A 21,536-nucleotide genomic window follows, 5' to 3' on the forward strand; every position below is an offset into this window, starting at 1 on the left:
AGAACATTGATACTGGGTTACACTACTTGCATACTTTGTAATGGAGAACATTGATACTAGGTTGCATTATTTGCATTTTCAGATACTTTGTAATGGAGAAAATTCCTTCAATTTTGATTTTTTATTTTTATACCCAATATGTGCGAATGCTGCATCGGTATGTGAGTCTTGGTTGTCATCAAATGAGCCAGCTTAGGGCCCGTTTGGACGCACCCTCAAAAGAGCCAAACTCCATTTTGCCTTATCTGTTTGATGCACTTCCTCAAACCCCATCTGGTCCCCACATGTTGAAATCGGTGCTAAAAACCCCAGTTGATGAAAATGTTGACCCCTTCTGCAGAGTCCCAGTTTGCGGAAACCAATTTTGTGTGAGATACTTCCAAATGGGCCCTAAGTGTGTATATGCTGTAGTGCAGAAATCAGGCTGGCTCATCATTGGGTGTGTTTGTATGCACTTTCCAAATCCCTTCTTATCCCTCACTCAGCAAAATAGGGCTGGAAAGGAAAAGCAGGCACGAAAACCCCATTTTGCGTAAGTGCATCCAAAGGAGCCCTAAATGGAACTTCCAATGGTCAATGTACATGTGCCTGACTGATGATCATAAAAGCCTGATTTTTGGGCCACGAGACATACACTTCAGGGCCTACCTGTCAATGGCACTGGATCTTGCGCACTAGTGCTGCATTGGCGCTCTCTCTCTCTCTCTCTCTCTCTCTCTCTCTCTCTCTCTGTGTGTGTATATATATATATATATATATATATATATATATGGGAAAAGGTTCTATCCGGTCGAGCTCATGGGAACTCCCCATGAGGTCGAGCTGTGTGGGCCCCACCATGATGTATGTCGAACATCTACCCCATCAGTTAGATGCATCATTCCATAGTGGGCCCAGGGCTTAAAAATCAAGTCAATCTGTGACTTGTGTGGGCCACACCACATACAAAAGTTGAGAGGGGTTACCCTCCATTAAAACATTCATATCATTTTTTGGGCCCAACAAGATGTGGTTCACAAATCCAGCCCATCCATTATGTGTGTTCCACTTGGATGAGGGGTCAGACCAAGTTTCAGACGCATCCAAATTTCAGTTGGGCCCCACCAAGTGCTTTTATATGTTTTAGGCATGTCTTCACATGATTTTAGATGATATGGTCCACGGAGTTCCGTATATGGTTGATTTTTGGGATATCCCATAATTTAAAGGGACCCATCAAATGCAGTGTTGATGTTCGACATACATCATGGTGGGGCCCACACAGCTCGACCTCATGGGGAGTTCCCATGAGCTCGACCGTATAGAACCTTTTCCTATATATATATATATATATATATATATATATATATATATATATATATATATATATATATATAGTTTTACTCAAAGCATCTTTCTAGCCATAGCTTGCTAACTGTCCCTTGGCTCCCATTTCTCAGCTGGATCAATGCAGCGAAATTCATGACGGGTGCATCAGCTGTGGGGAGCATCGCCATACCTGTTATCTTGAGGCACGCACATCTGATTGAAACAGGAGCCATGTTCATTGAGTTCACATCCTTCTTCATCCTTGTCTGCACGGTCTTGTGTTTTCACGGCGTTAGCCTCGAAGAAGATTGGTAAGAGCAGATAAAGTGCATCTCCGCACTAGAATCTTCTTGTATATCCGAAATATCATTGGAAAAAAAGAAGATGAAACGGAAAATCCTACTGAGATATATCGATTGATATTCATAAATGGAATAATTCTGGGGTGACAGGTTCCCCTTTGAGATTGATGGTCGCAGCCATGATATGCTCATCCATTTTGTAGGAATGTTCTTTAGCAAATTGGACTGTTATGATGCAAATGTAATAGAAGTTCTATGAAGTGTAGCCCCCACCGTGTGGCACGAACCATTGATCTGCTGGCCTCTATGCCTGGGGCATGGACCAAAAAATTGTAGTGGTTGATGACTGTGTGTGTGTGCGCGCCCCCTTACCGTGAGTTTGATTGCAACAAATATTGTAATAAAGTAATATTATATTTGGTGCAACCAAACGCTCTTAACCACATTTATGAACTGCTGATGTGATTGCGTATAAAATATATTTTTTTTAAAATCCACGTTTATGAACTACCGATGTGATTGCTAGTATAATCTGATGCTTTTATATCTGGGTGTCGCCCATCAACAAGGACTGCCAAATAAATGAGCTCGGTTACTGATCTATACTGCGTAGGAGAAAAAAAAAAAAAAAAAAACTTTGATACTCAGGCAGAGTGTAATGGATGATACACAGGCACTAAGAAATTACTTGGAAATCTCATACGTGATAGAAGCAAGTCAATTAGACTGTCAACATTGAACCCTAGTTCTGATGATCGTGAACCAAAAGCTACATATCAGATTAGTGAACGGGTATTGGAACAGTAAAAAATTGAAAAATATCCAGTGGTCATATTTTAACAAACAACTGTCTACCGATAGGTGGTTAGGATCGTTCAACCAATTTGATTTGGTACCTAGCAATAACGGGTCTTTGTTTAATTTTGAATTAATAGCTACCATATGTACAATTTATGAGTGCCTGTGTATCAAGTGTCATACATTTCCCTAGTATCATATAACTCCCTATTGTCTTAGATGTTTGTCGAGTACTTAACGCATGGGCCCCATGGTGGGCTGAGCCTGAACCTAACCCGTCCTGGGCCCAGTCTGATTAGTAATTGGGCGTTAACATAATAAATGGGCCAGTCCTTTCATTTGTTGGGCCTCGATGGAAGATTTTGAATACCTAAGCCTGGGTTTAACAGGTGGTTATTTGCATTGGGATCGGAACTGAAAACTGACTGTCTAGCCCAGCCTGCTGCGGCTGCTATCATGGTCAAGCTTCCTAATTAGGTCTGTTTAATAAAAAAGCAAACAGTTAGAAAATCGCTTGATCAAACTGAAAGAAACGCCACTTGATGTGATTCTGATGTGGATGGAATGGGGTGCACCGAAAATCACGATTATTTTCTGGATTTTAAGTTACTTAAGATAGGCTACTTATTCCACAAGTAGATTATCTTAATTTCTACTAATTAAGAAGATAAGCATGTTTGGCAAACAATATACTTATTAGCTTCTTGTCTTTCATCTCTCATGTTGCTGCTCAACAACTTACGAAAAGTAAAAAAGCAAAAAAGTAGAAAAGCAAACAAAAATAAAAATAAGTTAACTGAAGCGATTATGTACTTTTAAGTAAAAAGGTTACTTATAACTAATCATAAACCATACTTATTTGAAATAAGTTACTTATCTACTGCTGAAAATAAAAAAAAAGTTTACCTAGTGTAATTTTTTTTTTCATTTTAATTTTAATTACTATCTATTAATATCTTTAATTAAATTTTTTTTTTTCTTACTTGTATGCTCTTTTTGCTATACCTTGTCCTCACAACATTCAAAATTATTTAAATTTGATTTAGACCATGGGTTATCAAGTCTTTTCTTAATAAATGTATTGATGTCCTTTTGGATCTTTTCCTTTCCTTCTAGAGTCTTTAATTTGTACCAACTGCTCCCAAATGGTAGAGTTTTTGAGTCTTTGTTGCATGTGACCCAACCACCTAATTATATTTACTCTCATTTGTTACCTTTCAGCATTACTTATAAATTCTCTCATGCATTCATTTCTATTTTTATCATCTATTGTCTTACTACTCATCCATCTCAACATCCTCATTTCTGCTATGCTCATTTTATGAGCATATTGTTCTTTAACCACCTAACGTTCTATCTCATAAATTAATCATATTGTCCGATCATGTATGAGTCAACTCTTATGAGTCTTGACTCATTTATGAACTGATCGGAGTATGAGATCCTTGTGGTTTTTAAACTTCTAGTTTTAAATTTATGAGACTAGATCAGGTCACTGAGTCAACTCTTTTGAGTCTTGGCTTACCCATCGACCATTTGGGGTATGACCTCCTTGTGGTTTTTAAATTTCTAGTTCATATTTACGAGACTAGACCAAGTCGCTGAGTCAACTCTTCTGAGTCTTGACTTACTGATACACTGATCGGAGTATGACCTCCTTGTGGTTTTTAAATTTCTAGTTACATATTTATGACACTAGACTGAGTTACTGAATCAACTCTTCCGAGTGTTGACTCGTTGATCCAACCTAATGGAGTATGAGCTCCTTGTGGTTTTTAAATTACTAGTTTTAAATTTACTCAGACTAGACTAAGTCACTGAGTCAACTTTTCCGGGTATTGACTCATTGATTGATATTGATTTGAGTATGAGGTCCTCGTCCATTTTAAATTCCTATTTTCAAATTTATGAGACTTGACCGAGTCACTGGGTCAACTCTTCCGAGTCTTGAATGATAGATCAATCAATTCAGCCTCCTCGTGGTTTTTGAATAATTCTTTATTTTAAACTTTAGAAAGAGGGGCTATACCATAACACCATTTAAAAAATAGTGGTGTCATTTTAACAATATATTTTTATGGAAATCAGACCATCCAAATTGCAGGCCCACTGTAGATGAGGCATTACCCAAAACATTATACTGAAAAGGTAATCTTAACCTTCTGATTTTGCCTGGAACATTCCTTATTTTACTTTTGGCCACCCATTTGGTAAGCATAAATTGAATGGTTAGAATTGTTTGATTACTGTGGTTTTATGGACGTGATCCGTCTATAATCTGACCCAAAATTTGGATGGCCAAGATAGGTACATGAGTGCCTCATGTGAGAAGTATAAGTGTTCACCATTTCTAAAGTGGTGGTAAACTATCACAGGAGACTTACTGTGCACTGACTTTTGGCACGCGTTTTTGGCAGACGTGTGGGGACATCACATATGTTACATGGATGCGTGAAAATGACATGCTTAGGTGGTGGTGCCAGGAGATACCCAAAAACAGCACACGTGCCGACATCGAAACGCATGTGCAAGATCCGATCCGATCAATGTAGGTGGGACCTATCTGACATGCAGGCCAATCGACTTATCGGTTGGGTCATAGTGGTCCGATGAAAATGGACGGTAAGAAACAAAATAACTACCCTACATTGAACATACACATGTGGCCCACCTGATGAGTGAAGTATACTGAATCTTGTGAAAGTCATTTACCAAAGAGCACTACTTGGTACATGGATAGGTTCCACACACGTGTGACACATTGGCGCATGTGTTCCTGTTCACCTCTCCACTCTCCTCGCGCGAATCTCTCCATAGATAAACACACGTGCCATCATTTTGCGTGTTTGGCCGAGTTACGTACCTCTCTGGTCTTTTGACTATTCTTTAGCATGGGTGCATCATCCAAAACCATTGCTATGACCGGTTCCACTGCGGATGGGATGCACTGAAATTTCTCCGGACAAGAAAACATTCCAAGCCTTCAATACGTGGGCCCAAAAATAGACAATTACAAAAGCATATACAACGACGGTTGAAATTCAACTGAAAAAGGCCAAAAGTCTTATAGCTAGGATCCTCCATCTGGGCCTTTTTTTTTTTTTCTCTTTTGTGGATGGCCATCGACATTGAAGTCAATTATATGGACGGTATGGATTACTCACCTATGGGCCTTATCAGTACGAACTAAAAACCAAAACTTGCGGTACGGTATCTTTGAGGGATCGTAATACCTCGAAAATCAAAGGGTAGTTGTTTTATGATCTAGGCCATTGATCTGATGGCCACCATCATGGATGAACCATGCCAAAAAAACGTCCAGGATTGGAAGGTCCTAATAATCGAATCTATGGTCTTTTCTCCTTGAATGTGGATTGTTTGTGCATTTCTTCTCATTCGTGCATTTGTATGCCAACATTAAAAGGGCCAAAGTTGAGTAATTAAGGAAACATTTTGGTCATGGCCCATCCATGATATGGGTCATCAGATCAATGGCTTGGTTCAACCAACTATCAGCCTCACAATTTCAAAATCTGTGCACAACGGGGAGGATTTTTAAATGCGTGTTGTAAATTTTATTCTCGGGAAGGAGTGATCCTCAGCTTTTGTTTGGCTTGGTTTTCCTTTCCACGTACATTTGAAGAAACCCTCCACAGCTCTCAGAGCTCTTAGGTAGATTGGGACATTATTTGGACTTTTCATTATGTCCCACACCCATTCCACGGGCTACCACATGAATATTCATCAACTGTTGGGCACAACAGCTATACGTTAGGCGCAAAAGTAATTTTAGAATGAATCAAACACATGATGGAGAAATGAAAATTTTGATCAATCACAAATAATGTAAAATCTATGGAGAAATGAAAATTTTGATCAATCACAAATAATATAAAGATTTTACGTGAAAAAATTCTTGTGAAAAAAACCACGCACCAAGTGACAACAGATTCACTGTACATGAACAGTAAGTTACAAGAGATGAACAACTTATAAATAAGAAAATTTCTGTACTATTGTTCCTTATCATGTGGCCCATCTAAGGTGAGGTCTACTCCAATAAAAAATGGATTATATGGGTATATGTTGCATACATCATGATGGGTCCTACGTGCAATGGGCCACCCTCGAACAACTGAAAATGGATGTACAACATGGTTGAAATGCATGCACCACAGTGGGCCTATAACAGGCCACACGCTGTTTGGACTGACCTGATGTTGTGTGGCCCCTTTCATCCAGGCTTATATATAGTGATCTTATCAACAGGTTGAATGGCTAATAACATCATGGTGGGAGCCACGGTCAACGGGTCCCACACAACTCTAGATCAAGTTGATTCTTATGTATTGCAACAATCCAACCCATTGGGTATTATGAACGGTCCGGATGGCGTGCAATCCTCAAAATGGGGCCGACATCATGGGTTCCATAACTACAACACGGAAGGAAAAACAAGGAACCAGAGAAAAGAGAAGTTGATGGGGTGTAGTCACTTGATCAATGGATGAGATGGATGGATTGATGGTGTAAATGGCCCACCAAGATCACTCAACTCTCTTTCTCCTCTCTCTCTCTCTCTCTCTCTCTCTCTCTTAGAGTGAAAATGTGTGAAAAATGATAAGGGATGGGGGATTTGTAGGGAATTAAATAGGGTAGAGGGGTGAGGTTGAGCTAAGGTTAGAATTTTAATTATGGTTACGACTTAAGGTAGGATTATGGTAGTGAATCATGATTAAGCTTAATGGTGGATTTAGAGAGAGCATGGGATCTATGGCATGATGAGATTATGGATAAGGTGTGGTATTGAGATGTGAATGAAGAGTTGACTTCTCTCTCACATGTGATTATGGGAGGCATGGGAGGGTGACATTACACATATGGGTAGAGATTCTTTCACCCATGTGTAGTATGGTGCATGTTAAAAGCATGTGTAGAATGGAATGTACGGCGTCATGCATACATGATACATAAAAGATTCTTCATGGCGTATCTTACCAATGGAGCGTCGCACAGACACATGGGTGGCACCTCCGTGACTGCAACAACAAGGTGGTCGATATGGCAATGGTCTCAGGGTTCCGATTACTCCGATGTGCACTATGCACAACCAGTCTGAGGCCGATCATGGGTGCCGATCATCATATACATGCGTGAGGAAAGCCGTACAGAAGGGACGAAGTCTTATAAGAAGCGGCAACCATGGTGCACGTTAGCTTCCACCGCAACTATGGTAAGACATTCAAGTAGCTATGCTAGCCGTATGAGGAGTGGCTAGACGCGAAGCTAAAGCTGGTGAGAGAGTATGAGCTGAGTTACAAGCATGAGCTGTGGCAGGTGCAGTACGCGCTTAGCCACATCAAGAACACGGTGTGGGAGCTGCTGACACTGGACAAGAAGAACCTGCGACGGATCTTCGAGGGTGAGGCGCTGCTGTAGCGCATGAACTATGCTATGGACTGCTCGACGAGAGCCTAAACAAGCTCGACGAGAGCCTGAACAAGCTCGACTATGTGTTTGCTTTGACCGTTGAGAATTTCCTTGAGCACAGGCTGTAGATATTCGTCTTCAAATCCAGCATGGCCAAGTCCATCCACCATGCTTGAGTCCTTATCAGGTAGAGGCATATCAGGGTTGGTAGGTAGGTCATCAACATTCATTCTTTCATGGTGCAAGTAGATTTACAAAAGCACATTGATTTCTCACTTACTAAACCCCCGAGAGGAGGGCACCTTGGAAGGGTGAAGAGAAGGAATCAGAAAGCTGTTGTTAAGAAAGCTTCTCGTGAAGATGGTGATGAGGAAGACGAGGAATGAGCACCCTTACCTCATTTTGGTCATGGTAGGGGAGTTTTTAATTATTTAATTATTTATTTTTTTAATTTAAATTGTTTTGTGGCATTTTAGAGAGGACCATTGCTTGTCTTTTTGTCTTCTTGATGATTGGGACAAATGATTTTTCTTTTTATTTTTAATGCAAATGGTACAAGATGGTTTATGAAGTTCTAAGTTTTGAGTTTGATAATTGAATGTGTTCTTCGGACTTTAAAAAAAAGAAAAAAAAGAATTTCAAAAAGTTTCACTTTTACCAACTGAGTTTTGAAGGAAGAATGATATTCAAGCATATTGAATATAATTGTAGGGAAAAAGTGTATGTGCATGGACTCTAATATATTATTTTAACCAATTCCAAGTGAGATAAAATCTCAACAACAAGGTGGGCTGATTGATAGATACTTGTTGCATGTTTGGGAGTGGCTGAAAAGTACTAAAAGGAGGAGCTCTTTTGCAAGTGTTGGTGTTTTCGAGAGATTCTCATTTTTCTATGGAGAAAGGTGAGAGCACACTACCTGTAATTTTTATTTTTTCAGAAAAGTGAGAGCACACTTGTAAGTTTGTTAAATTTAAAATATAAACTATACAAAGATTGGAGTGGACCTATTTGATGTTTGAAACCATTCATATGACCGGACCTATGTTTTGTAATCCAAACCCTTCAAATTGTTTCGTCGTAAAACGCGCGCTTTCAGCTCAAAAATGATTTTTTAGAAAAAAAAAATTACTATTTTTAATAATTTCGAATTTTTAATATTTTTTTATTTTTAGAGTTTTAGATTTTATTCCTTTTAGAAATAACTTGTAATCATATTAGGACTCTTCTAGTAAAAGTTTATTTGGAATTTTCTTTTTTTAGAAAATAGGCTTTAAAAGAATTTTATTAGAATTAGGATTTTTATTAGAGTCAGAATTTTTCTATTTTTGGTAATTACGAATTTTGAGTTTTTTTTTTTTTCCTATATTAATGATGTAATAGGGACATACATAGCAGACAATTATCCATTAATAAAATTATGATTTCTAGAATTACTTTTAGTTTCTATCTTTCCTCGTGGATTCGAGGCATATCTGTGAGGAGTCTAGAGAAGCTCATTGGATTCAGAGTAGTTATCCCCTAAGGAAGACGGTGCTCGACCTCAACACGTCATTCCCTGCGTCAATTGGTATCAAAGCGAGACTTTTCCTCGGATCTATGTCTTCTAACGACGGGTCGGACAACAATTTCATGGACAGTGCTCCATGGAATCATCTTTTAACCGCGACGGCTTTCAAAGCGACGTAGCAAGAGGATTAACAAGTCATGTAAGGGCTTTACACTGCCATCGATCGCATGATGGATCGCATAACGGAGGCCTTAGGGCAACTCTATGTTCCTGGTGGTGATTCGCCACCGGCAATTGTTGGAACTCGTAATCGTCCTAATCGCAGGATGGTGCCAGCAGTGAAACATATGATCACTCCTAAGAAAGTGAGATCCAACAACATGATTTCACAACATCTTGGATGAGGCATTGATCAGATAGATTGAGAATTCATGATGATAGTCAATCTTCCTAGCTTTAATGGCCACCTTCATATTGAGGATTTCCTTGATTGACTTTCTAAAGTTGAGCAATTCTTTAAATATATGGAAATCCTTAAAGCAAAGAAGATCAAGCTTGTGGCATATAAGTTGAAGGGCGGAACTTCAGCTTGGTGGGAACAACTTCAACTCGAGCGGATGAGACAGATGAAGGCGCCAATCCGTACATGGTCGCGGATGACGCAATATTGCGCATGCGATTCCTTCCTAGTAACTACAATAAGATAGTATTCCAACAAAACCAAAATTATTAGCAGAATAGTCGATCAGTAAGAGGTTATGTAGAGAGATCCCATTATTTGTTGGAGAGAGATGACCACGTCGAAACAAAGTTGCAACTAGGGATGTACACTAACTGAGTTAGCTCGGTTAGCTCGCTTGACTCGACTAAAAAAAGCTCGATTGAACTCGATTCGAAACTGAGTTCGAGCCGAGTCAAGCTAATTTTTTGAGCTTAAAAAAATTTTGAACTGAGTTTGAGCTTGCCCGAGCTCGACTCAACTCAGATTGAACCCCAACTCGAATTGAACCAGTTTGGTGACTCGGTTACTTTGATATTGATGTTGATCACCAAGTGTTTGATGAAATGACTCAATGAAGTGTCGGCTGGTGGCAAGGAAGGTATGTATATGAAACAAATACTCTTTTTTCTTGATTTTGATGTTGCCTACAAGGTGTTTGATGAAATACCTGTAAAACTGTTACTACTATTTTACATACAATGAGAATTTGAAGGTGTAGTCCATGTGTTCGTGAAAATGCTACACAGGCGAACTCGGCTCGATCTGGCCCGAGTTGTTGACTGAACTGAGCTGAGCTGGCCAGTTAGGCTTGAGGATCGAGACGAGCCGAGTTTGTGCTGGGGTTAGCTAGTGGCCGAGCTGAGTTGAGTTGTGCTAAGCTCGACTCGGTTTGACTCGTGTACACCTCTAGTTGCGATAGGTCATAGGATTCATCAATGACAGACATGTGGCCCTGTGGGAACGAAAAACTAACCTAAGACTTTTAAAGTAAGTCTCTCATAACAGAATATGATTTTGTTAAATAATATGAGAAAACATGAGATGTAGATGCCTTAGTTGAAAAGGAAAAATATATGGAACCTATGAACCTCCCAGAGGACTTGAAACCCGTGTTATAGAAGTTTAAGACGATTGTGCTCGATAAACTTCCTAATAAATTGCCTCTCATACAAGATATACAAAACCAAGTTGATATTGTCTCAGAAGTAGGCTTGCCTAATTGCCCACATTATCAGAAAGAATGTGAGAACTTGAAGACAGGAGTGAAGGAACTGATCGATACTAATCAAGTCAAGGAGAGTATGGGTACGTATTGTGTTGCTCAAGAACCTAATGCAAAGTACACGAAAAAAGTTAATAAATATTGGCGTCAGAAGTTATCTAAAAATCATGAACCAAGTCTCTTGAGTAACTCGAGGATGAGTTTTTTTCAAGTGGATGGGTTTGATGTAGAATGTGTCACAGATACATTTCTAACATGGTTGGGCCAAAATAAGGTGGACCATAAATTGATCATAAATTTTGATTCGGGTATCATTACAGGATGCACAACCTATTAATCTTTACTGAAATGGGTCATCCGAGGTGAACTGACCCACAATGTGGGTCACATCTGTTAGTTTTGTTAGAAAACACGTGCTTTTAGCTCAAAAACGATTTTTTTTTTAAATTACTATTTTCAGCAATTCTGAATTTTTAATATCTTCTTATTTTTAGAGTTTTAGATTTTATTCCTTTTTAGAAATAACTTGTAATCATATTAGTACTCTTCTAGTAAAGGTTTATTTAGAATTTTTATTTTTAGAAATTAGGCTTTAAAAGAGTTTTATTAGAATTAGGATTTTTATTAGAGTTAGAATTTTTTATTTTTGGTAATTATGAATTTTGAGTTTTTTTTTTCTATATTAATGATGTAATAGGGACATACATGGCAGACAATCATCCATTAATAAAATTTTGATTTCTAGAATTACTTCTAGTTTCTATCTTTCCTCGTGGATTCGAGGCATCTATGTGAGGAGTCCAGAGAAGCTCTGTAGATTCGGAGTAGTTATCCCCTAAGGAAGATGGTGCTCGACCTCAACACGTCCTTTCTTGTGTCAGGGGATAACTACATTTATAGAAAAGAGACATTTTTACAAGACTTATAATGAGAAAGAAAAGTTCAAATGAGACTATTAGCATTACAAATAGTTAAACTTGAATATCAGACAAGATCGGATACACATGGCTGAAAAGTGTTGAGCTTCGGTTTGGTTCTCGGTTCTTGTAAATGGGGAGGCTAATGGTTTCTTCAAATCTTTTAGGGGCTTGCGTCAAGGAGACCCCCTCTCCCCTTCTCTCTTTATTATTGCAGTAGAGGTGCTCAGTTGAGGGCTCACAAATCTGATGGAAAAGGGTCTGGCGATGCCTTTCAAATTATGTAGAGGTTGCCCCCAAACTTCTCATCTACTTTACGCAGATGATACACTAATTTTCCTAAATGGTGGGCTTAAATCTGTCAAGGCAATGAAGATATTTCTGGACTCTTATCAAGAAGGGTCAAGCTATAAATTACAGGAAAAGCTCTTTTATTTGTGCTTCCAATAAACCAACAGGGAGAATTAGGGCCGTCGAAATTGCGCTAGGAATTGGGAGAGCATCAGGTACTTTCAACTACTCGGGGGTTCCTTTGTTTAGTGGACAACAAAATGCAGTCATCTTCCACCCTCTTCTGGAGAAAATAGAAGCAAGAATCATAGGGTGGCAGGCTAAACTCCTTTCTCAGGCTGGGAGAACAGTCCTTATTCAACACATACTTGGTAGCATTCCGGTCCACAAACTTGCGGCTGCTCACATTCCAACGCAAGTCATTTCAAATTTGGAAAACAGATTTGCTCATTTTTTCTGGGGCTGGTCAGAGGGTAAAAGAAAACATCATCGGAAAAGTTGGAATTCGATTTCTCAACCAAGAGAGGAAGGTGGTCTTGGTATTAAGAGACTAGCGGATGTCATGCAAGCTTTTCGGATGAAGATGGCCTAGGAGATCACCAACCAGAGGAATAATAGCCTATGAAATAATTTCATGAGGGCCAAATATGCTCTAGACGTCAATCATCTTCGTCCCCTCATCAACCTAGCACACGCCTCATCTATGTGGAAAAAAATCCTACACCTCATCCCCTAGGTTGAAGCAGCTGCTCAGATTCAGGTTGGAGAGCAACCTTTGGTCATCTAATTGGACGGGATTGGGTCCTCTTCATTCAATCGATGGGTACTAGATTCTTGAAGATATTCAGCACCTCAAAATTAATGATCTTTTGAACTTGTCCGGCCCATGCCCACCTTCAGTCGCGCAACGACACATCCCCCAGCACGTGATGTAGTTCATTTTCCAGGCGGGACTTTGTCTAGGCTCGGGGCCAGATATTTATTTATGACCGTTCACTCCATCCGGATCTTTCACTGTGAAATCTACGTGGAATTTGAATAGAGCCCGGGATAACCAAGCAGAGTGGTTCAAGAAAATTTGGCATCAAGATATCCCGCCTAAGATGTCTCAGCTAGTTTGGAAAGCTCTATCAAAAGTCGTCCCTGTCGATGCTGCAGTTCAAAGTAAAGGTATTCAACTGGCCTTTAGATGTTACTGCTGTGATATGTCCCCACCCTCAGGCCACCCAAAACATGATACGGAGACTCTTTTACACCTGTTCATGGAAGGGGACCTGGCTACAGCTATTTGACAACATTTTGCTATGAATCTGGGATTCCATTTGCAGCATGCTTTATCGGTAGAACAGAGGCTCCATCAGTGGTGGGCCTGCCATGCGATTCAGAAGGAAGACTCCATCTCTCAAAAACACCTCCCATGCCACATCCTGTGGGAGATTTAGATTGGTAGAAACAGGGTAAAATATGATGGGGTGCACCCTTCCCTTCACAAGATTCTGTTTGCAATTTGCTGGAAAGCTAAATTCCCTGTCAGCTTCTTTCCTCAGGTAAGGCATAGATCCCCTTCGATGCAAGCTCCTGTGTCTTTCCTAAATGCACCAGTTACTCATGGTACGTCCCAGCTCCCTAGCCCTCTTGGATTTCGGAACTTCTCTATCGCATATCTCTGCTGCTACGGAGATAGTTAAGTCGTATCGGCCGCCACCAGGATGGGTAAAAATTAATGTAGATGGATCGGCTCTGGGGAACCCAGGCCTACCAGGTGGTGGGGGGATTTGCCGAGGAGACAAAGGAAATTTTATCTTTGCTTTTACCACTAGGTATGGTCACGGATCCAATGTCCATGCGAAACTACGGGCTTTTCACGATAGCATCTATTGTTGTCTGTCCAAAGGCTTGAAGAAGGTGATTATCGAATCGGATTATCTACTGCTTATAAACCTCATTTCGGGAGAGGTAAGCCCAGGATGGAAATGGTGAGCTTGGATTTCCAGAATCAAAACTCTTATGGCGTTAGCTGAGGTTAAGATTGCCCATATCTTTAGAGAAGGCAATGCGCCAGCATATTCTTTAGCTCGAATGGGTAGTACGAACCAAAGCTTCATGACCTTTGATGACATTCAAAGTCTTCCTCCTAGGACCAGGGGTATGATCTTCCTTGATAAATTAAGTTAGGGAGCGATCAGAAAAGCTCATTCTCCGTAGTCGGCGGGTGCTTTCCCCATTTGGCTGCCTTCTTTTGTTTTTGGTTTTTCTTGCTCATGTTACATGATAGGTGTGGCCCGTATCTTTTTGTTAGGACAAACCTGAAGGGCTGTAAATTTCATGTGATTAATGATATTTTGGCATGAGCCTTTAAAAAAAAAGAAAAAAGAAGAAGAAGTTAAACTTGAATATTATGTTAGCTTTGAATAAATTAGGTAATTAGATATAAGTTAGTTCTAATTAAGGGGGAATTAGATTTTCATTATTTGAGTCAGGAAGGCTAAGTAGATTTCTTAGTTTCCCAGCTGAATTAGGAGTTTTAAGAGAATTTGTAACTATGAGATGGCATGCACAGTTAGTGAGTTGAGATCAAATGAAGTTTTATTATTATTAGTTTTATTTCTTGTACATATCAAGGCTAGTTCACGTGCAAATAACTATGTTGTCTGCGGATTCAAGTTGCTGAAAGTAGGGTTTTCATAGCCTTCATATAGAGTTTTTTAATGCACAATTTAAGAAGAAGTTTGCTATGTTGAAGTTTCAATGCTTAAGTCTGACCTATTAAAAAAATGGTCTCAAGTCCAACTAGTTGGAGCATAATTTATGGTGCATCCAGCAAGTAACTTCCAACTTATCATTTCTATGCAATATCCAACCCTTTGTACACAAACAATCCCATCCACTCATCAGGTGGGCCAGAAACACCATAAAAAAGCAATATCTGGCCATTGACAAACAACAAAATAGAAGTGGAGTCCACTCGGTGAGTGGACGTGTCTGATTTTCGCACAAATGATTTGCAAGATGCATAAAACCTATTAGACGGGTGACGGGTTGGATATCATACACACATGAATGTTAGAAGTTATCTTTTGGGTGGACGGACGACAATTAAGGGTCCAAACGGTTGGCCTTGAGACTTTCTCATAAAAAATAATATAAGAAGAATGATTAATTGAACTTTTATAATAGTATTATAGTACTGTAGAAATGTGACTCATGTGATTCCGCTTGACTGTTACCTTAAATCTTTTTTTTTTTTTTTCCTGCATATTTTGACCATCCAAGTAGTTTGTCGGTATGATGTTCAGGCCATGGAATATATTGAAACTGCAGGACCCAACCAAAGTATGGTTTGGATCACATCACACGTATCAAGTTACACATGTGCAACCTGATGAAAAAAGTACTGTAATCATGACATTTTATTGCTTGAAACATTGGGATTTTGGCGGGAGAAATGATGACCTGCCACAATTGTGGCACTGTACCATCTTTTCCCGCCAATCTACCACTTGTGTATGACATCAGTACTCCCAAAATGGTAGCCCTACAATCACCTAGCACAAAAATCAGGCCAGTCCACTCATCAAGCGTGCTGAACTGTGGGAATTAGTGGACAACCATCTGATTTAACATACAGATGTGGACCCAGCTAGTAATTGGAACAACCTGATTTTCGATAAGGGCGATCATCATATTTAACGTCAGGGCCTATCACTTCCATGGCATTGATTTACTAGACAAGTGGCATGCTGGATTGAAAGATGATAAGCACTACAAGTTGTGGCCCCGTTTTTGCCTGTAGGTGATCATTTCTGTTTTTGGCACTTCTAAGGTATTTTTATGTAAACAAGGGTGGCAATGAGTCAGGTAACCCAATGAGTACTCATGCGCGGCGGGAGGTGGACCAGGTATGGGCTTCACTAAATGTCGGGTGTGTGTTTGGGTTTGGGTATTAATTTGAGCCTGATTGATACTTGGGGCCAGGTGTGGCGCTCCCCTGATCTTCTACCGGAACTTAGCTGAAACCTGATTATTTGATAATAAATGTTTTATAATTTTATAAAGGTCTAGTGTTGTATATGTTGTATTTTAAGTTATTTTTTTAATTAAATTAGTGTTTCAAAATATCCGTTGGGATAGGCCGTGGCCATAGGTGCACACGTGCCATACGTAAGTGTCTTTTCACATCAGTTCGAAGGGTTGCACCCTTTCATATATATATATATATATATTAAAAGGTTGTATCTTCTCAAACTTGATGGTCACACCAATTGGGTTTAAATCCAATAGTCACAATCCTTTTTGAAAGGGTGTCTTCTCAAAGTCTATAAATAGACTTCTACTTTTTGGTTTTAAGATGCATTAGAAAATCATGTTTTCTCTTAAAAAATGTATTTCAGTATTTTTTAGTTCGGGTGAAGACTACAAGTGGTTCAAGCATGTGTACAGTGAGTGCATTACTGGGACCAGGTCATAGTTGTTATATCTTGGAGGTTGATTGCTTTGGAAACGTACTGCACTTGCGAAGTTGTCTAAGAGGAGCAAATTCGATTTCAAGTCGAGTGACTCACGTCATGCTTTGACTTTTACAAACCGATAAAATTTCTATTTTCTCATTTTAATTTTAATTTTATTTTATCTAAATAGTTTTCCAAGCTCCACATACCAACAATCTTGAAATCTAATTTGAGATTGGACAAGTATTTAGAAATATATTAGTGTAGCTAGGTGCACCATGGCCACACATACTTAGGTTTAGTGTGAAATGGTTCACATGTTATGTGGATAGGGCCATCAATTGACTCTTGCAAGTTTGGTAGTGGCTTATTATTGGGATTTGTGCTGTGAAATTAAATCACACAGATATGAATCTAGGATAGCAATTTAATGTCACCAAACAAACACAAGAGAACACAAAGATTTAGCATGAAAAACCTTTTCGGGAAAAAACCACGGCACAAAGCGACAAAATTTCACTATGAAAATAGAAATTACAAAGAGAGAGGACTTATCCGATTCGAACAACCTTAAATCTCACCCTTGTTACACCCTTTGAAATCCTAAAACCCTTTTAGGAACCCTTGGAACCCCTTTAGAAAGCCTTAACATGCCTGAGAATGGCCCTAGGGACTCCTATTTATAGATAGAGAAACCCTACTTACGCACCTCCCTAGAAACCGTCTCAAATTTACGTAGTCCGCGCATAGTTCGTGCACTATCTGCGTAACCCTCGACTAGTCAAAGGAGGGCTTCGACTGGTCGAGTATCCCAAAAATTCCAAATACATCATTGTTGGACTTCGAGTCGAATGGGCTTCGACCAGTCGAAGGGACCTTCGACTAGTCGAGCCAGTCCCTCAACTGGTCGAGTAGCATGGATAAACAGATTTAAGACATCTGTTTTGACAATAATCTCCACCATGTCTTTAATCTTCAACTGTGTAGTTATTTGACATATTCTCTTATCTTTGTATTGCATCATGACTTCAATTAATGTTTCTCGTGCACACTCCATCCTTCTTTTACGCCATCACTAAGCCTAGAAAAGTTGCACAGAACTTGAACTTCTCTATAGAAACGACCTTGGTGAGCATGTCTGTTAGATTCACGCTGGTGTAAATCTTCTCCAGTGTTACGCCTCCTTCCTCAAGCATCTGTGGGATGAAGTAGTGATGAACATTAATGTATTTAGTACGTGAGTGATAAATAAAATTTTTAGCCAAATTGATAGTGCTCTCGCTATCACAGTTAACCGGCACAACCTCCTGATGAAGTCCCAACTGATTTATCATGCCTCTTAACCAAATGCCTTCCTTAAATGCTTCCGTCATTGTCATATATTCTGCTTCGGTTATGGAAAGATGTACCACGGACTGAAGCTTTGACATCCAACTGATTGCTCCACTTAGTAGTATAAACGAGTATACTGAAGTAGACTTTCTGAAATCCACTGCCTGCGTAGTCGGAATCCACATACCTAACTAATTTTGTCATTGTTTTCTCAAAAGTCAAGACATAGTCTTTCGTACCTCGAATGTATCGAAGTAGCCATTTCACCACTTCCTAATGTTGCTTGCCGGGGTTTGACATGTATTTGCTCACAACACCGACTGCTTGTGAAATATCTGGTCTCGTATAGACCATGACATATATTAAATTACCAATTGCATTCGAATAAGGCACATGAGACATATCCTGCTTTTCCTCATCTATTTTGGGACATGTTCTAATGAAAACTTGAGGAGAGACGTGTATGGAACGCTCTCCGGCTTTGCCTAGTTTATCACATCCTTGATCAATACCTATACAAGGTATTTTACCTGTGATTACCAAAACCTGCTCCTCTTTCAGTCTTAATGCCGAGAACCATCTTTGCAGCCCCCCGATCCTTCATCTTGAATGTCCCACTTAACTGAGTTTTTAGTACATTGATTTCAGACAAGTTATGATTGACGATCTACATGTCATCAACATACAATTCCTGACTCACCATAAAGGAATCAAATGGTGAATTAAATTTTATACCACTGCTTAAGCGACAGGTCGTACCACAATTTCTTGCAAACTCTTTTTCTCAACCCTTTTAATTTCGAACTGCTCTGGTTGCTTTATGTAGATTTGCTCTTCCAATTTCCCTTGTAGAAGCTTAGACTCCATATCCATTCTTTCCAGCTCAAGATCGTATTGGCCAACCAGCACCAATACGATTCTTATAGACACCTGCTATACTGTCAGCGCGAATATCTCTAAGAAGTCGATCCCTTCTTTTTGAGTATAACCCTTCGCTACTAGCCTCGCTTTGTATCTATGCTATATCCCCTTGAAGATCCACCTGCATCTAACCACTTTTCGGTCCATTGGAAGCTTCACCAGCTCCCATCTGTCGGTCTGGTACAACAAATCATCTAAATAGAAGACGGATCCCTCTCATCTGTAATGAGAGCATATGCGATATTGGAGTCGACCATGTACCTCATTGATAACCTGTGATTTATGCGGTGTGATTCTTCTCACAGGTGGCTGCCCACTTGCTTCGTATCTCTATCCGTGTGTCACATCCTTCCTGCCTTGCTCGCTTATGTGGCCATGCCTAGTATGTCACACACGTGCAAATGTGGAATTTGTTATAGCCACTGCAGATTCACCTTTTAAAGTACTCCCGATCAACCTGTAAAGATTACCAAATCATCGCGCTTTCATGATTACCCGTGCCCCCTTAGATACTTTAAGAGCACCATCAATACCTATAAACTTGTAGCCTATTACCTCAAGTACACCAAGAGAAATCAAATTCTTCTTCAAATCAGGAACGTGCTTGACATCAATCAAGGTACACTCCACCCCATCAAACATCTTCATGCGCACTGTACCAACAGCCACAACATTACAGGCAATGCAATTGCTTATAAATATCTGTCCACTATAGCACTCCCTGAAGCTGGTGAAACAACTCTGATGAGGAGTCATGTGAAAGGATGCCCCTGTGTCTAGAATCCACTTGCCTCTACGATCATCGTATGGCCGTTTGATCGTAAACATCGACAAAACATCACCATCACATCTACTTGATCCATCTAATGTGGCAGCACTGGCCTCCTTGTATGAAGCCTCAGAGTCTTCTCTCTTAGAATTAGGATTTGTACAATCCTTTTTCACATGTCCTCTCATCCCACAGTTCCAGCACTTTAACTTCCCTTTGCCCTTTCCCTTGGATTTGGATCTAAAACTTGAAGATCCTGTACTTTGTTCAAAATTCCTGCCCTTCGTAAACAGTGCATCAGAAGATATCCCCATGTTACCGTTAAGCTTTCTCATGGCCTTCCCTTGAAGGGTTGAGATAATGCTGTCAGCACTCAGGATTTTATTTATGATGCACATTATGTCCTTAAATGGCTCATACAATGTCGGAAGAGAATTCAATAACATACATGCTTATTCTTCATCTTTCATCACTTCCTCTATATCCTGTAATTTGCAAACCAATTTATTAAAGTTGCTGATGTGAGTCTCCAGATCTCCATCCTCTGTCATCTTGAAGTTATATCATTGACGCTTCAAGTGTAGGCGATTTTCAGAGAATTTTTTTGCATAGACATCCTCTAACTTCGCCCTTAAATTAACCGCAGTTTTCTCCCTCAAAACATTATAGAGAACCTCATCCGTGAGACATAAATGGATTGAGGATAAGGCCTTCTTATTAAGGTTATTCCATTCATCATTAGTCATGTTAGACTTTCTCGCCTCAAGAGCACTATCCTCACCTTGCTTGGTTAAGGAACTGATCATCTTGATCTTCCATAACTCAAAGTTATTTTTCCCTGAGTACTTCTCAATATCACAGCTAGTACTTCCCATTATCGCTAATCATGTAGATTCAGATCTGTGCCCCAACGATTTCTCTGATACCACTTGTTGGGATTTGTGTTGCGGAATCACACAGATATGGATCTAGGATAACAATCCAATGGCACCAAGCAAACACAAGAGAACACAAAGATTTAATTTGAAAAACCCTTTCTGGAAAAAAACTATGGTACAAAGTGACAAAATTCCACTATGAAAATAGAAATTACAAAGAGAGAGGACTTACCCGATTCAAACAACCTCGAATCTCACCCTTGCTACACCATTTGAAACCCTAAAACCCTTTTAAGAACCCTTGGAACTTCTTTAGAAAGCCTTAGCATGCCTGAGAATGGCCCTAGGGACTCCTATTTATAGATGGGGAAACCCCACTTACGCACCTCCCTAGAAACTGCCTCAAATTTACGCAGTCCGCGCATAAACCACGCACCGTCTGCGTAACCCTTGACTAGTCGAAGGAGGGCTTCGACTGGTCGAGCCAAACCCTCGACTGGTCGAGCGTCTTGGAAATCGTAAATACATCACTGCTGGACTTCAAGTTAAAAGGGCTTTGACTAGTCGAAGGGACCTTCGACTAGTCAAGCCAGTCTCTCGACTGGTTGAGCAGCACGGATAGACAGATTTAAGACATCTGTTTTGACAAAATCTATTATTTAAAAAGAAAAATGATTGGTCAAGATCATACACATGCTCACCTATACAATAGATTTTCAATAGTACGGTAATGTTATGCTTTCCTAATGCATGGATCAGTATTAGGTAACACACCAAATTGTGGCAAGTCATACACCTTAAAACGTGGTATGCATCTCATAGATAGGGCAATTCATCCTACCCTTAAATTGAAAATAAAATAAAAATGGTGGGTACATAATTGGTCTTTACTTGGCATAACAAAAAAA

The 21,536-nt window shown here is 39.7% G+C and overlaps 1 protein-coding gene and 1 pseudogene across 4 annotated transcripts in view; both read left to right on the forward strand.

The window, feature by feature from the left end:
- Positions 1-1,875, forward strand: part of LOC131235675 (vacuolar protein sorting-associated protein 55 homolog) — a 32,729-nt gene extending 30,854 nt beyond the window's left edge. For all 4 annotated transcript variants that reach the window (XM_058232958.1, XM_058232957.1, XM_058232956.1 and 1 more), the window contains one exon: positions 1,440-1,875. In XM_058232958.1, the coding sequence (XP_058088941.1) occupies positions 1,440-1,623 (184 nt within the window). In that variant the 3' untranslated portion in view covers positions 1,624-1,875. The remainder of the gene's footprint in view (positions 1-1,439) is intronic.
- A 5,735-nt stretch (positions 1,876-7,610) lies between these two features.
- Positions 7,611-8,244, forward strand: LOC131235376 (small ribosomal subunit protein uS4y-like; annotated as a pseudogene).
- Positions 8,245-21,536: the final 13,292 nt, after the last annotated feature.

This window comes from Magnolia sinica, chromosome 19, assembly GCF_029962835.1.
Source record: "Magnolia sinica isolate HGM2019 chromosome 19, MsV1, whole genome shotgun sequence".
NCBI classification, from domain to species: domain Eukaryota; kingdom Viridiplantae; phylum Streptophyta; class Magnoliopsida; order Magnoliales; family Magnoliaceae; genus Magnolia; species Magnolia sinica.